This window comes from Poecilia reticulata, chromosome 12 (genome assembly GCF_904066995.2).
Source record: "Poecilia reticulata chromosome 12, P_reticulata-male-v2, whole genome shotgun sequence".
NCBI classification, from domain to species: domain Eukaryota; kingdom Metazoa; phylum Chordata; class Actinopteri; order Cyprinodontiformes; family Poeciliidae; genus Poecilia; species Poecilia reticulata.
The window spans coordinates 11,139,629-11,156,709 of record NC_088841.1 but is presented as its reverse complement, the minus strand read 5'-3'; the positions used below and the strand labels follow the sequence as shown (position 1 = coordinate 11,156,709).

Here is a 17,081-nt window from a genome sequence, read left to right as displayed (position 1 = left end):
GCTTCCACACTGAAGAGGATTGTGGTTTGCCTGACCCGTTAGTAAACATAACATCCCCAAGAACTAACCATGAAAATATGGAAATTTAGAGTTTTTGATTGGTCGAGGTCGGTGAAACTAAATGATACATATTTTGATTCTGAAAACCATCTGATTTCTCTGTGCATCTCTAAAAAAAAAATATTATTTTGTCGCTTTTACATCCACACTTATGTACTTATTTTGCTCAAGATAAACCAGAGTAAGCACCCACTGCCCTCTACAATCACTCTAATTTAGTTTCCAGTGTTTATTCATCTTTGTACACTGCAACAGTTTCACAAATTTTCACAAAATGAAAAAGAAACATCTTTCAAAAACCGCTCTAAACATTTTGTTTCCAGTCAAAACACAACTGGACAATTAGTTACAATATAATTTATAAATTAAGCAGCAAAAAACAAATGATGAAATTAGAGCCATAGGACCTGAACAGAAAAAAAAAAAAAGTATCAAACATTGCAGTTTCCCTTCGTGAGCAGGGCAGACATCCATCCATCCCAAACTGTAAAGCTTATTTGAATGACATCCTGCTGAAGTAAAAAAAAAAATTTAAAAAAAAGCTTCCAATTACATGGCACTGTGTATATGGCATGGCATAGCTGAAAGCCATAAAGCTAGGAACAATTCTGATCACCGTTCAGCACTTTTAAGTTAAGAAACGCCAAGTGCTATTCCTACGCTAGTCTAGACCTTCTCTACCACCATGTCATACCAAAAGCATGTCCCCCGCATATAAATAAAAAATAATTGTAATAACAAAACATGTTATTGCTTCGAGTCAAACAAGCACAGTCCAGCCAGTTTAGCATGGCCTTTGCCACACAGATATACCTAAAATTAATTACTATCAAAAATGTTGAGAGAAAAACTGCATTATTTCCTAAATTGTCCTCACCTCTGGCATATTTAGGCGGGATGTTGCAGCTCTATAGAATATGGGAAATATAGCAAAACATAAAAAAAAATGGAAATGACTGCAGCAAGAGCCTGGCTAATGTCCACAACTATGAAGATATAAAACAAAATTTACTTCTTCAGTAAATTTTTTTTACATCTGAATAGATGTAAAAATTCTTCCAGGCTGTAAAGGCAACTTGATATACAAGTTTGGTGTTCAAAATCCCCCAACTCTCTCTGTTAAGTGTCTTCAAAGTTCAGCTAAAATCTAGTGAGAATGTTCATCGTCCGTCATTACTAATGAGTGTTTCGATCAAATTGAGATTTTACAACCAACAGCTGCTAAGGTGGTTGTGCACACAGAAACACAAAAGCAAGACTTTGATATCATGACTTTTGATTTTATAAGAGGGACTACGACGTACCAAAACAAGCCAAGTTTTGGCTGAACTTTCAAAGTCGTTTCCACAATCGCACTGTAAGGATTTCTTCCCAGCCAAGAAGTTCTTCATCAAAACGATTTCTATAGTTTACACGGAGAATCTTTTCTAAGATTTGGTCAGACGGATCTGCCGCTGAAACCCAACACCGCAACAGTGAGCTCACCAATCAACCGGAGAAAACTCCATCGTCATTATGTACACCAACTTTTGACAGCAGCAGAACAAATTAAGACAAAGAAGAAGAACTGGTTTATGCCGCTAACACTCCAGCTGCACTTGTTCCACAGAGCTTTCTGCACCTTACAGTGTTTGACAACTATAGGCAGGTCTCCTCTAAATCAACTTCTTAGTAAGGCACCTGATTACCGTTATCCATCGCTTGCGATTATTGCACATAAACAAAATGCGGAACCCCAGCCAGACGTTTAGCTAAAATAATTAATTATTTTAGCTGTGTGGCACAACGTGTGGCACTGTTGCAACAAACTTCATTGGGTCACAGGTCATCAGGACAAACCGACGTTTCACGCTGAGACGAAGAACATGATGCTAGCAGAGACAACTGGAGGTTGGTGCTAGTTAAGTGCCGTGGTTTTCCAACTACCGTCTCTTCAGAGATCGTAATACTAACAAAAGTAGTGAAAAAAAAAGGAACAATAAAGCTCACAATACTCGGACCACAAGCAGATGATTTTAAGAGGGCAAATTCACAGAGCCCCAAAATGGCACTTTTGGCAATATCTGATTTGCTTCCTTCCATGTTTGTTTACAACACACACAAAATAAATAAAAATACACATGATGTATATGAAAGCAGATGTCTTTGTCCTGGGGAGAAAATGGTTATTTTCTCATGAGCCACCTCCACAGCCATCTGCCATCCACTTTGTTAATGAAATAAGGTGATGTCAGAGGCATAAACATGCAGATAAGTCTGAGACACTCTTCTGGGGTAAAGCGTAGGCGTCCAGCATCAAAGCTTTCGGCTGTCCAGCCTTAACCAGTTGACACCTTGTCTGACGTAGCGGACCATGAAGCTCATATTTGACATCAGGCTCAGAGGGCCCATGGAGGCGTCCAGCTCTGTGAGCACACCTGAAATACACATTTAATGGAAACCAAATATTAAAAAAAGATCATCATTTGGTGCGGAGATGTATTTTTTTAATATATATATATATAAGGTTTATGGTTTAAATGCTATATTTGACCTGAGACACGTTAACACTGTGGAACAATGAGTCACTGTCACTGAGTCAACTTCCTATTGAGCTCCAATTACAAAATGTGATGCGTTGGATATTTTATGCAAACATCCCACTGTCACGCATCACAAACCTTACATTGGTGTGTATTCACTGTACAGTTTTTGGGATCCGAGTTTTAAATGTTTAAAATCTTTACAGTATGGACTTAAAATCAACATAAACATGTTTTTTTTTTCCATCTGAGGTCATCTTATTCCTAATGCAGTTGCTCTGTCTAAATAAAAATGTGTTTTAAGAAATAAATACATTAAAAACAACTCAGAAGGTGAAAACCACCTTGCTGTCGTGGAAGGTAAACAACAACAGCATCACAGCACACATTGCCTAAGGCTAAAGCACAGCAGAAATAAAGACCCAGAGAAGATCATTTTTTGATTTCCAGATGTTAGCTAGCTAACCGACTAGCTGGAGGGATTTTCCTTTCTTACCGCTGCCTTTTAATGCCAGTTCCTCTGCCTGCTCCCAGATGTCATGCGCACTCAGAAATAACGTGGTGATCTTGACGTAGGAAAAGGCCACTTGTTCTATGTCTTGAGGAATCGCCACAGTGCTGCCGACTGCAGAGCCGCTGTGGTTGGAACCGGTACCTGAGCTGGTGCTGGCGGGAGACGGCACGCCGGGGGATGGGTTTTCCGCTAGCCTACAAAATGAAATATAAAAAGCTTAAACCTGGTGTTAGGCTGCAAACATTAAATATGTTTTTATGTTTTTGGGAAGGGTGAGAGGAATGACTGACTTTGCTGAGGAGGGCTGTTTGCGTGACACCTGAGCGAAGTTCTGAAAGATAAACCGAATATTTTATAATACGACTACAAAACAAGCAGAGATGATGATAAAGCATTTATAAATTTACTTGAAAGTGATCCGTAAGAGTCTTTGAAAATTTTGTTGCAGCTTCTTGTTTGTGGCGAAACATGGCCATGTGAAGAAGAGACTGGCACTTTAAACTGCAGGAAAGATACAAATGTTACTCAAAAAATGTCAGAAAACAATGAGAAAATCATTAGGTGAAGACATGGCATTTCTGCAGCTTTTCTATCCTTTGCAATACAGTTTAGCCACCTCCCAATAACGCTATCTTAAGAGAAGGCGCTTCAACTTACCATAAAGCTAAAAAGTCATTTTCTGGGGGTGAAGCTGATGAGTCCACTGGGTTTTTAAGTTTCAGAACAAATCTGTGAGAATCAGAGATAAACACAGTACGAATCAGGACAAATGTTTTATCACACCGTTACTGGACGCTTGCCTCACATCTGTAAGAAGATTTCAGTGCCAAGTGTGTGAAGAGCATTAGAGAATCGGTCCCCAAACTTTTCTGAAAGCATCCGTGTGTAAATAAGCCCCTGAAGCAGCGTCGAAGAAACATGAAGTCTTACTTGAGCAGCTCCACCGTCTCTGCAAGCATCGTGTAGGACGACCCTGAAATCTGTGGATCTTTCTCCATGGCAATGCCACTCTCAACAAAGAACATGGCTGCCTCCAAGTAAGTGAAAGCTTTACTAAGCTTGTCCTGCTGCACAGACGAAACAGAATACAAGAGTAACAAAAAGCAGTGACATGTTGTATGGAGTGTGGTGAATTAAAAAACAACAAACAAACAAAAAAAAAAAGACCAACTTACCTCAGCGTCTGCCTTGTGCTTCAGTTTTTTTGCCTCTTTTATGTAATGGTTCACTGGATACTGCCTGTGAAACAAAGAATTACTTTACTCAATGTGAGTGACAGTCTACTGACGCTACGTGCTCATCCAGTAGGAGTGAACGCTGCAAGTTAATGCAATCTGCTGGATTTCCTTTTTAAGGCAATTTCAATAATTAACCCAGTTTAATAACTAGGATCAATATCAGTTTGAAACTGTGTGACCGGATTCAATTTACCGTTTCTGTTAAGCGCCTCGAGTCACCATGATGATTTGAATTTTAAAAACCAATCAAGCCCACCAAAACATCTGACATTGTGTAGGAAACAGGAAAAAACGATAAACACACAAAAGATAATGTACGCCCCTTTACCCCTTTGACATTTTCTTCATTACCACCAAAAACTTGTCGTGTATTTTATATTGTTTATAACCTAACTTTGTTTTTCACTAATGTTCTATAACAAACCTCTGAGGCCAGAACAGAACAGCTGGATTTAATTACACAAAGGATGAATGACTTTTGAATTTATTTTTGGGTAATCAGGGTAAAGAAGACTGAATGAAAATGCAGACCACACTTTAAGATTTTATTAGTTTAAAAAAACACGGTGACAAGCATATCGCAGTGTAACATCCCACTAGAATGCACTGACTGTAAAATTACAACATTTAGGAAACACTATATAAAATGACTATAAAAACTTTTCCCAGATTGAGTGCAAGGAAAACTTGGACTTGTACCTCTTGTTGAAATGCAGCAAGGATCTGTTGCTCACAGCTCCTCTTTGGGGCTTTAAAGTTGGTGGCACATCAAGGCCGCTCTTTGGGGTCTTAGCCTGACTCTGAAGAAGACGCATTAGATTGAACCTTTTATTCATATCTCACCACTTATGGTAGTGTCTGAAAAATTACCTTCTTATGAAGTGAGGGTTGTGGGTGTTTTCCTTTAATCGTCTTGTGCTTGCTGGAGTCCCTACCCTTGGCATTCTCCTTACTGGTCTTTAGTACGGTTGCCGAACAGGGATTCTGTACCTTTGGAGCTTTAGTGGTGTCTTTGGATGTTGCCAGGTCCTGAGATGTTTTCTTAGCCTTCTTTTGCTCCTTGTCTGGTTTGTTGGAACTCCTGTGTGAAATATAGATCACAAGAGTTGGAGCAGCGATGACTTGGTATGTGAAATTCAGATTTTTTTTTTTACTGGACGTACTCTACTTTCACAGAAGCACGACTTAATGAGGTATTCTGGTTTTCCAACTTAAGTTTCTTCTTGGGAGGACTTTTAGTCTTGACCTGGAAAAAAGAAAATAAAAACGCACAGTAAAATAACATTTTCCGATAAGAATGAGCACAATCTCTTCCGTGCTGCACAAATTCCTCACATTTTGAGACTTTTTATTACTTTTTCCAGGTCCATGTGCTTTAGAGGACTCTCTGCTTGCTTCATCCTTCTCTATGGCCAGTGCTGGTCTCTTTGCATTGCTGGAAATCCCTTTATTATTACTGGATTTCAGGGGGACTCTTGAGAGCAGACCGATATCAATCCTCACCAGCAGGGATTTAGGAGGCTGGTGTTGGTCCCACCAACCCTTTGCTGCCTCAGAGGCCTTATGCGAGTGCTTGTGGGTTGATTTGTGAGGCACCTTGGTCTCTCTATTGGTTTTGGGGCAGCTGACTCTGACCGGAGCAGCAGGCTGGGTGGGGCTCTGAGCCGAGCAGCAGCAGGATTTAGGATACTGAACGCCACAGGTTGGACAGCGACCGTGCAGCCCAGGAGCGACTTCCGATCCAGCCTTCTTATGTTTGGCGCATTTAGTTCTTTTAGCATCTCTATTAGTGTCCTTTTTGTGTTCCGCCGTTTTTGATTTTACTTTGGGATTGTCTGTGAAATGTTGCTCCGTTTTTGAGGTTGCGAGTTCCTCAGACTTAACACTGAGCGCTGTCTCAGTGCGATTGGGCCCCCCTGCCGCTGAAGGCTTTGAGAGTCTCCTTGAACTGCTGCTGCTGCGTCTCCCTCCATCAGAACGGCTTGTTTTGCTATTGTTCTGGCTGAAAGAAGCATCCTGAACGCTTTCGCTGCTCTGCTGAGTAGCAGCCATATTGTCTGTGAGCGCTCTTTGCTGAGAAAAGGCCTTTGATTCCTCACTGGCATCTGCACTGGTCTGCCGATCAGTGCTGAAGGTCTGCTGATGGGAGCTAACCCGCTCTCCCAGCTGCCAGTCTCGATTGCTTGCTGCCGGAGCGTCAGGCTATAAAAAGAACATAAAACGTATTTAAAATAATAATAAGAAAACATAAGTATGTGAGTAATTTATTGGGTGATAATTAAAACATAGTAAAATGAGCTAAAACCTCTATTTCAACTAGTTTGCTCTCTGGGGGTTTCGGAGGCTCTTTAATGGAAATGTCGCTGTCTGACTCCAAGCTGCTGTCACTGGAGCTCCTCATCTCTGCATCACTGGAATGTGTGGCTTCAAAGGAACTGAAAAACACAAATACACACAGATTGGTATTAAAAAGTAGCCATTAGTAATCATCAATACATGCAACTGAAACCAGATGCTTTTATTCATTCAATAAAACATTTTCGCTTCACTATTGGTTATTAAATCAGACTAAATTAGTCCTAACTTTGGTCAACAAGGACGACTAAAATCTATTAAATGCTTACTTTTTCAATCAGAGGTTTACACATTTTAACATTACTGTGCCTTCAACTAACCTGGGGAAAGCCTGGAGATGTTACTAATGCATGGGGTGTGCAAAGTGTGATTCGGGGTCCGTTTCTGACCCTTGAAAGAAATTTGTTCGGCTTGTGATCACAAGTAAAGAATGGTAAAAAGGAGGTATTGATGCACTCCACTAAATGTATAGCATGGGTCACTTTCTTTAAAGTTCTGTGGGGCAAAGCTAGCATAAGATGTGTATTAAAGAATAAACCAAGTCCTCAGGCTGTTGGAAAAAAAAAGCTAGTAGCACTGTTACCGTCATACAAAAATTCTAAATTGCCAAAATCTGAGGGAGTTGAATTTCCTTCAACGACACAGATTTAAGAATGTTTTGAGGTAAATTCTCACCTACATATAAATAAAAATATGCATCTTTGATAAAAACAAAAATATGGTTGTGCTAAATTTCATATTTATGAAATGAGGAAGCTGTCATTCTGAAAGTTTTCAGTACTCACTTTGAGGAGTTAAAATGAGATGAATCTTTACTGGAGAATTCAAGGCTTCCTGAAAAGAAACGGGGACGGTTAGTTTGTTCGTGAGATTTTGATCAACTAAAATACTAACTGATCAGCAACAATGTGAGAGATTGGTAATAACAGAAAGTAATTCTTCTTAGTGGCGCTATAAATGGATATATACAAATGATTTAGCTGAAGTTTTACTAAAAGCTTTTTTATCTTTTTAGTCAACATGTTGATCTGAATTTAGATTCCAATGTATTTTAATCGGTGTGTTTTTTAAATTTCCTGTTAGCTTAAACTTCACCATAACCATAAAAAGGCCTGCTATAAAAAAACAAAAACAAAAAAAACAAAACAACTCTCGATATAATGGATTCATTTAGCTGTGCTGATTGCGAAAGACAAGCTAAACATTACTCACTTTGTTCTGGACATGATGAAACTTGTTCTGCCTCCTGCAAGGATGGAAAAATAAATATGAATTGTATTACTCATCTGCAGATTTGTTTAGGGATAAACCGTGTAGTTAGAACATAATAAGAGGAAAAAATTTGGAATGCTAGAAAACCTATGAGCAATTTTTTCCAAAACATGGAAAAAATTGAATGGTTAAGCTTTGATTTTTGACCTTGGCTGGAGACTTGGATGGTTCATAGGTTGGAGTGTGTATCGCTGTCAGCAGAGGGGGCCATGGGCGAGTCATTTCCTGTCAAACACAAACAAGAGGTTGACATGCATTTAGAAAAAAACAAAAAAACATGGTTGATTCCCAACCTTCTGTTTTGAACAAGTTCATCTGTTCTGTCCAGTAAGCTGGAACTGGAAAAAATGTTATTAAAGTGAGTCTGGAATACAAAAGAACTCTATTGGTTTTAATTTTAAGCTCACATTTAAAGGTCCTCGAATAATGTTTAAAATCAAACATTAAAACCTGAGAAAATACAAAAGGCTGTTTTTAAAACATGATTTTGTAAGTTTGGGCAAATCTTCCTCCCTACATTGCAATTTAGTGGCTACTACAAATAAAGGCCCATATTTTAATGATTGTGTGAAGAACCAACACACAACCTGAAAGTTGACCCAGACTTTGGTCTCTTTTCTTGGCACCATTTAAAAAAATTAAACAATTAAAGTTTCTGCAAATACTAATTCCTAATCTGGTATAAAGTCCAAAAGGGCAAAAATAAAAACAACAACAAAAAAGCAGAAGTAGATCGAGGCCAAATGCAGCAAAAAAGAAAACTTTTGCATTTCAACTTCAATTTTTTCCAAGTACATTCAGAAAATCTAAGAAAATTTAAAGCTTATTTGCTTAAACATGGACATAAGTGGCTGAACGTACCCTTAAGATATCTTCCACACACAGAACTTCATCAGATGGAGCCTTTAAAGTCAGGAAAAAAAGATATTGAAGCAAACAATTAAACTAAAAAGTGCAAGTGAAAATGACACCATTTCTAAAGTCACAATTACAACAATAAATAAGTGATTTATCAACATATCCATTAGTATATTGCTGATAATAGTGATATAATAATTAAGTTTATTGCTTTTGTTTGAATATTCTCTTCCATAGTAGGTTCCATTAGACTCAATAAACATAAAAATTTGAATGATTTGGCTGAAATACTATTACGGTACTATGTTCGATTTAGAAGCAGTTACTCTACTTAATGTATATTGGATTCTTAAGCGGCCTCTTGACAATAGCTTCAGTTTTGTAGAGCAGCATTTGTTTTATATACATTTGTTTTATATGAGGTTCTGACTGTATGCAGGGATGCATGCTACATTTCATTTTAATCACCACTTCTATACTTGCAATAAATACCATAAAATATTAACCAAGGGAGACAGAGCCAGAGAGGAATGGTCAAGCATTCCTCTCGTTCAATGGTCCAACCTTGTGAAATGCTAAAGGAGAAGTGGAAAGAAAAGCATATCCACTTATGAAAGAAAAAGTGTAAAGCAGGAGAAGAAATGTTCATTTTGTTCATCACTAGCTGCTGATAGTTCCCATCTAACTTCATTTGAATGCCAAATTTCAATTTGGACTTGCTAGCGTAAGTGTCCTTTATTGTTGTAAATATAGTTTTTAACCACTATTGCAATGATTTTAGGTACATTTATGTTCAACTGCAGATGCAAAATCTCACCTCAAAGAACTGAGGCACTTTCATTGTTTTGGCAATGTCCGTTTTGTTGATCAGCTCTGGTAACGGCGCATAATGCTCCGGCGATGGCTTCAGCTCAGGTGACTTCTGGACCACCTGGTCCTGACCATCCATGGGCCGCACGTAGGCCGTTGGCTTCTGGGTCATGACCATCCCGGCCTGCTTGGACGACAGCAGAGAAGGGAAGGTCTGGGAGGGCAGTGCACTGGTCTTGGCTTGGGGTGGAGGTGGATTTATAGGCGAAAGCCTGCTGTTCAATGTGAAAACGGTCACACTGCCAGTCAACCCTGAGGAAAGATCTGGAGACCCTTGAAGCTGATCCCTTTTGAACGTGTCCCTGGTGTCCGTGTTAGCATTGTGGTCACAGGAATGTAGGACCGGAAGAGGCTTAGCATCTGGAGAGGGGGCAGACACTTCCTGGGGAAGGCTGACCGCCCCTCTGAGATCTGGGAAGACTTCACTCTCCTTTATATGATGTCCTAAGCGACTCGACTGACTGTGGGTCAAAGACATAGCTGGAAATCTAGATGAATGTCCACGGTGGTTTGGAGATGAGGAGTAAACGCTATTAGATGTCCCTTTCTGGCTTTGTTGGGTAGTAGACATGTGAAGGTCCTGGCTGTGGGAAAGAGTTTTGTTTGATTGCTCTGCAACTGGCTGGCTCTGATCCGACTGCGATAAGGAAACGTAGGAAGGAATGGGTAAAGCCTCCAGTGAAGAAGGCACGGGATTATTCACATCTTCGTAACTGCCCAGCATCCTTTGGATTCGATCAGAGAGCTCATCCGCTTTGTTCGTCTGGAAAAAAAAAAGAATATTTCTACTTTTATGAACAAAATAAAGACACCACCATGACACCAAAAAATGTAAACTCCACATTAGGACTGAAATGATTCATTCGTTTAGTCGTGTTGAATCAATTACTGAAATAATAGTCAACTAATTTAGTAACATAAAGTGGATTTTCTTCTATTTATTACTTGAATTTCTCAGTATTGCTTAAATGCAAAACTTTGTCTTACCATTCACTATTTAAATCTTTGTTGAGTGAATAAAACGATAGCCTCCATCAGCTGCATTCAAAACTAAACAATTAATGAGCACAGGAGAGTCTTGCTCAATTATGATTGTGTCCTCACAGAATGGATCCTTTCGAGAACCAGCTAGTGTTTCACTGAACTTAAGGCCTCTTGGTTTGCCCCACAGAGACTGGGCTATTTTAGCTGCAGAGGTTATTAAGGCCATCAGCAGGCTCAGAGGAGGACGGCAGACTCTACCCAAGATTTCGTCCTGAACTTCTGCAACCTTTTTGAGCAAAGCTAAGATGAGCAAATAGCTATTCATAGAAACCATGAGTCAAGAGCCCTACAAGGGGCTGCACTTCTGTTTACATGTACACGGATCCAGACCGCCTGGACCGATCTACCAGATGGTCGAGAGACAGCCACTGTTGTCCTTTAAGCATTTTGTTCCCTCTCTAAAGGCAACTCTTACCTTGTACGGTTCTGCAAAGAGTGGCACATTTTCAGCATCAAGTTCTTTGGTTTGACTGGTTTCTTGGACTCTTTGTTCCCATGCTCGGCGGCGAAGAAGGTTCCTCTCTTCATTGTGTGCGCTGGAAAATTACAAAGAAATACAAATGAGCTAAATTAACAGCCCATTCACATGACCATCGCCTTGGGACAAACGATATGGAAATTTGACCGTGTTACAGTGATAATGTCCACTATTCTCGACTATACTATTTGTTTTCTAAAACAAAACAAATAGTTACAATTAAATTCCATTGCAACGCAAAGCAATAATATGCCATCATAAAATTTCTGTATAAACAGAAAATAAATACTGAAAGCGTATGATTGACTTCTTAAACCCAAGGGGGAAGCAGCAGCGTCAGATGACATTAAATCTGCAGATAAGTGTGAACTGACTCACAGGTGCAAGGGGGATTCACTACACATCGCTCACATCACATCTGCCAAGTCTCCAAAGTAGATTTATTTGAACTTTTAAGAGCCCAGTAACTGTAATAAATAATAAAAAAAAAAAACATAAAAATGCAGAAACGTCTATGGATACACTTTAAAAACATGAACAGAAACACTGCAGCTTCAGTTTTCACAATTTTCTTCCCAAAACACTGTGCTAATCATTCTCGCCGACAACAATCCCAGCAGGATGCTGCCATGGCAATGAGAGGAGCAGCAAAGATTTGGTACCAAGCCAAACAGATGAGCACCTCCTCATTAATGCAGCAGATAGACTTGCTAAACTCCAAGGAAAGCACAAACTGGCACGGCCCAGTAACAGGCTCAACACCCATGGGTGAACAACACAACAAAGCGTTTCATAGAATCACACAATATTACGTACAATATATGCATAAAAGACAAAGTTATGGCAGTGCCAAATCAGTTCATTTGATCTTTTAGGCTGTTTTCCGTCAAAGTGTGATTGTTAAATGTTTGTTGCATTTAAATTTTCGCAGAAGTTGAGCATTTCAGATCTAGATTTAAAGGTAGATTGCATTGAAGTCCCAATCTACTTTTCAAATGACTAAATACAAAGATCAAAATAAAAGATTATGTGAGTGATTAAACTGTCTGTAATAAAAAAGTGTTGACACAGCATAGCGGTTCACCTTGAAGGGCTATCAGATTGAACGGTTTGCTTGACATTAAAGCAGGAAACAGGTCCATGTCCAGAGAAACAACAGGACATATCAATCTGTTTGTGTTGTCTTTCATATGTTTGTCTCCCTTCACTGAAGGAACTAGATAGCTCCAAGCAAAGTATTTTAATCTGGCCGTGGTGCGGACTTTGACCGGGAGAATTGCAACACATGGACTCTTTTCTTGTTCAACTAGTCTGTTGCAGTCTTGCTAATGCACTTAAGACGGCTGTGCAGGACAGAAATTAAACAAGCTTATGCTACTGAATGGTTGACCAAAGTTTTTATTCCAGGATAGATGATGGGTAACAAATGTCAAGTCTGCAAGGTGTCAGATTCTTTGGCCAATCCATAATTTCTCCACCATATTTGCTTGATATAGTGTGTGAGTTTTGCAAAATGTAAAGCTTTTTCACCAAACACCTGCAATTTGATATATCAGAGAGTGCTAAACAGTGCTGTTATTTGCAGTGAGAAAAAAAGTCATCTTGGCAAATCTTCCTAACAAGTTTACAACATTTTCTAAGACTTTAAGTAAATATAGACATGGATTTTACACTTTACTGGCTATAAAGGAGGAGATTAATTATTGCTCTGTGTATCCCCGCACCCCATCTTAAAATTGGCTTTAATCCAGGTATCAGAAAGAGCAAAATAAAAACTTGTGAGCAAAATAAAAACTTGTGAGAAAACCCCAACAATACAGAAGTTCTAGTGTTTCAAGTTTAATAAAGATACAAATTCTTGCAAGTTAATCCTGGAGGTTACAAGAAGATTTAAAAGACCCTCAAAACTGTAATTACGAAACAGGAAAGAAAAAAATAAGCTCCGAGACCACTGGCAACAGAAGAGTTTGTGGCAACATAAAAAGAAATCCATAAACACTGAGAACTCATCTGGATCTCATAAAAGGATGGATAGGAACCACGGCTTTAATCTTTACATTTTAAGCAGCTTTTTACAACTGCTGGCAGACCAATAACTGGTGGTACAATTTATCAGAAAAAAAAAAAAAACAGACAAAAAGCTTGTATAATGGCCCAACTTGAAACCTCAAATTACATCAAAGCCTACTAGAACAATTAAGTAAAGTTAGGCAAAGCAAAGGATGAGAAGTTGAATGACATTGACAAGGACTGATTTCATGTCATGGACTGGTGACGTCTGAAAGCTGTACCCCAAGTCTCAACCAGTGATCGATGAACCTACAACCTAACAAGGTTGAGCAGGTATAGATTACGGATGTACTGAATGGCGAATACATCATATCTACAGGCCTAGGTTCTAGCTTTTTAGTTCCAGAAGCTCTTGAGGGTAATTTCCTGTCTGATTTGGGTAAAACTTGAGTTTCAGTCAAGGAAGAAAAACAGTGGAAAGGACAGCGAACCGGAAACGGGGGTCACCGGAGAGTCAAGGTTTCTCTGGAAAGCAAAGGTTGCACTGGGGTGTTCAGGAAAAATATTCCACTGGGAAAACGGCTATTGTTCTTCAAAATGTGCAACCATTCCAACATCAATATTCCCAGAGATGTCAGGTGGCAGCTTCAACAGGATAATGTGGCCCTAACTTGACTTTGTGCGATGTTCAGGAGAAAACTGCTGCTACCAACAGTCTGGTGCCAAATTCTGCAGCAGACTTTCAGAGGTCTACAAAACCCTGTTTCCGAATGAACAATAGAACAGTGAAACTACTCGACACTGGGCTGCTTGTCTTAATGTTCTGGCTTATTGACTAATACTTTGTGAATGCAACCCAGACTGTACATAATGAACCTACAACAGTGACCACCTTGTCTAAACTCGTGAAGAGTCTAGAAAGAAAGTGACTCATCAACACAAAACCATTCTCTCCTCCCTTAGACCATCTTATGTGGGCAAGCAAACTGCTTATCATCCAGCTTTGTAACGTCTTATGCAGATCTGAATTTGCATTGGAAATTTAAGAAGTACAGGACCAAATCCAGAAATCTCTACAAGCTCATTCAGGGAAATCCCAATGTGTTCCCAGGCAGGGAAAGATTTCCCTTCAATGTTCCGGATCTGCCAAGAGGGGTCTCCCCACAGATCGACTTGCCTGGAAATCTTCTAAAAAATATACATATAAGGTGAGGAGGCATGTTGTTGAGCCATTTGCATCACACTCCTATTGATGTTGCAATAAGATCAGATTTTGTTTGTTGCTTTGGAAACAGCACAGTCGACGTTGATTATATACAAAGCTGAAACAATTTGCCAGAAACGGGTTTCTTTGGTCTTTGCCAAAAGAACACTAATATGCCTATAGGGATATATTCCTCTCTTTTACAACAATCCACCACCAGCTGCAATGACTCCCAGTACTGAGTCATCACTGTGTTTTACAACAGGAATGACTCAAAACATACTTTTTGACTAATCTGTTTGCTTGTAGAATGCAACGCAGAGACAGAGTGAAGGTATATTTGTGATGATAGTCTGAACAAGGCAACAAATTAAAGAAAAACAGAGAGCATTTTGATGTATTCAATTGTTTTTGTGTAAATAATAATAAACTTTGTTTTTACTCAACAACTGAACAGCAAATATTTACCATAAGAGAAATTGTGTGTTGCGGGTTCAGTGACAGTTTCCCTAGTTTTGAATCCAACTTAAAATGTAAGAAATCTAAAATTGTTGTATCAGAATATGCCACTAATCTTGACCTAATTTTCAATCAAATTCAAGGCACAAAAAGGACTTAATTTTTTAAACTGAAAAAGTAGAAGTTTTTCAGTAAAAATCTGTTGTTGTTTTTTACCATGTAACCTTTCAATTAAGAAAGAAAAAAGTATATTCTTTATTATATTCAATTGATGCATCACTAAGGATCATACTTCTTTAGTAAAGTCGATCTTTAGGTTAGGTTTTCTGGGAACACCTTTGTAAATCCTCAACATTTCCACCACTGCTGAAATTGCATCCTATACACCGTTTAAAAACATCAGCTTTGTGATAATGACTGCTAATGCCCCTACAGCAGGGAGGGACATAAATAAATTAAGGGAGGAATCACATATGAAGGAAAGAATATGAAAAAAGGAAGAACAGAAGAAAGACTGACAACAGAGGAAGTAAAGAAGGACACAAAGAAGGTAAGGAAGCAAGGACTTAAAGGAAGAACAAGAAAAAAAGGGTAAAAAGGAAGGGCTCAAGAAAGGAAGGAATACCATAAGGCAGGAGCGACACAAAGTAGGAACAAAAGGGTGTGGAAGAACACAAGATAGGACTCAACCAAGGAATGAATGAATAAATGAAATTGGGACTAGAAGTAATGTCTGGAATACTTTGTAATTCCCTCTTTCATACTTATTCAGACTTTGAAAAGACTAGATTCAAATCCCCTGCTTTTCTAGACAGTGTGTGTGGAACTCTATATCCGACTGTACCTTCTTACATTTTTGACTGAACTGGACAGTAAATAATGAGCTGCTTTACATTTGGACATTTTGACACGTTTTCTTGCCCAAGTGTAATAACGTGACATTTGTTGTAAATTAGAGATGTGTAAACAAACCAAACTGATAGGAATATTTTTTTTCCTAAAATGTGTGTCACTCTTAGTTGCATTTCGTTGGGCTTTGTTTAGAAAATGTCTGCGTTTTTGAACAATTAGGAAACTACTTATCGCTACGGCTCTTTATGATGAGTAACTTGTTGTCAAACGCCATTCTTTGCAGCTAATGTTAGGAAGCAAAACACTGCTACATGGCAGTAATGGGGACATAGTTAAAGGGACAATCCAACTAAAGCCAAGTTTATCAAACACGACGCTAAAAAAAGAGCACGCACCCAGATAATGATATTGACCTTGTGGTCTGAGGTTGATGTCCATTTAAATAACATGCATTAACCCCCCCAGCTCTGGCTCGCAGCTGGTAAAAGTCACACCAGCCTGTCGTTTCCAGCTGATTCCACCTCTCTCTGCTTGCCTGTCGACCTGAAACCTCGCACGTCTTCCAAGTTAGTTTGACAACACAATGTTCAATTACCAAACCCACTTCCATTTCTCCCTGTTGTACTCGCATACAGTTCCACTAGAAAACTGCAATCTAATTCCAGGAGTTCCGACGCGCTGCCACGGGACAGGCTGGCCGCCACCAGCAGAGCAACATCAACTGGGTTTACCCATCGGCTAAGCGGGGATAGCTGCTAGCGGTTAGCCGCGGAAGGTTCTGCCTACCTCGGCTGGGATGCCATGGTGCAGTGCGCCTCTCGGAGCGAACAAAGTTCGCTGTCATGCGTTTTTCCTGAAGGTCCTCACCGAGGTGGTCTTCACGCTTGGTCACATTGTTTACCGGTAAACTTAATTTAATTATTTCGGCTGCAAAGTTGTTTTGCAGTTGTCAGCTTTCTGCGCGTATTTTGGGTTCAGTCCAGCCCGTCTGCCTACTGGACTGTTCTACCCTTCGCAGCCACTCGGGGACCACGCTCAGGTTATATACGCTTAATGTTACCCAGAAAGTTTCACAAAACAGCTCTTTAGCCGCTTTTGCCTGTAATTTCAAAAAGAAAATTAACAGTAATAACAGCCGAGTCCAATTGGGTGTATGTTTTGGGACTGTTTTCGCTCATTCGCTGCAGTTTATGTTAACTTTTGGACATTACCCCTACTCGACGAAACATGGTACTGCCATCTGTGTTTATGGTGTTTAACCTACTGGACTGTCACTTTTAAACGCCACAATTAATTGTGAGCGAAAAGTTACTACACATTCAAAAAAGCTTACAACCACCATTTC

The 17,081-nt window shown here is 39.4% G+C and overlaps 1 protein-coding gene across 1 annotated transcript; it reads right to left on the bottom strand.

Moving 5' to 3' along the window:
- Window positions 1-274: 274 nt before the first annotated feature.
- On the bottom strand, window positions 275-16,725 carry aff1 (AF4/FMR2 family, member 1). Its single transcript, XM_008423785.3, has 19 exons — window positions 16,523-16,725; window positions 11,149-11,269; window positions 9,637-10,452; window positions 8,823-8,864; window positions 8,109-8,186; window positions 7,902-7,935; window positions 7,475-7,523; window positions 6,640-6,769; window positions 5,670-6,536; window positions 5,498-5,580; window positions 5,205-5,415; window positions 5,034-5,134; window positions 4,272-4,335; window positions 4,027-4,163; window positions 3,754-3,825; window positions 3,504-3,597; window positions 3,387-3,427; window positions 3,079-3,290; window positions 275-2,477 (listed from the first exon to the last, which is right to left on the bottom strand). Exons 1-19 carry the CDS (start codon window positions 16,537-16,539, stop codon window positions 2,356-2,358), a joined length of 3,291 nt encoding a protein of 1,096 aa, XP_008422007.2. The 5' UTR covers window positions 16,540-16,725; the 3' UTR covers window positions 275-2,355.
- Window positions 16,726-17,081: the final 356 nt, after the last annotated feature.

What these genes read in the sequence shown, in the direction of transcription:
- aff1 (XM_008423785.3), bottom strand. An exon ending in TTCATCATGTCCAGAACAAA is followed by an intron (nt 7,524 to 7,901) that starts GTGAGTAATGTT and finishes GTTTCTTTTCAG; the next exon opens with GAAGCCTTGAATTCTCCAGT. An exon ending in TTGCTGCATTTCAACAAGAG is followed by an intron (nt 4,336 to 5,033) that starts GTACAAGTCCAA and finishes TTTGTTTCACAG; the next exon opens with GCAGTATCCAGTGAACCATT.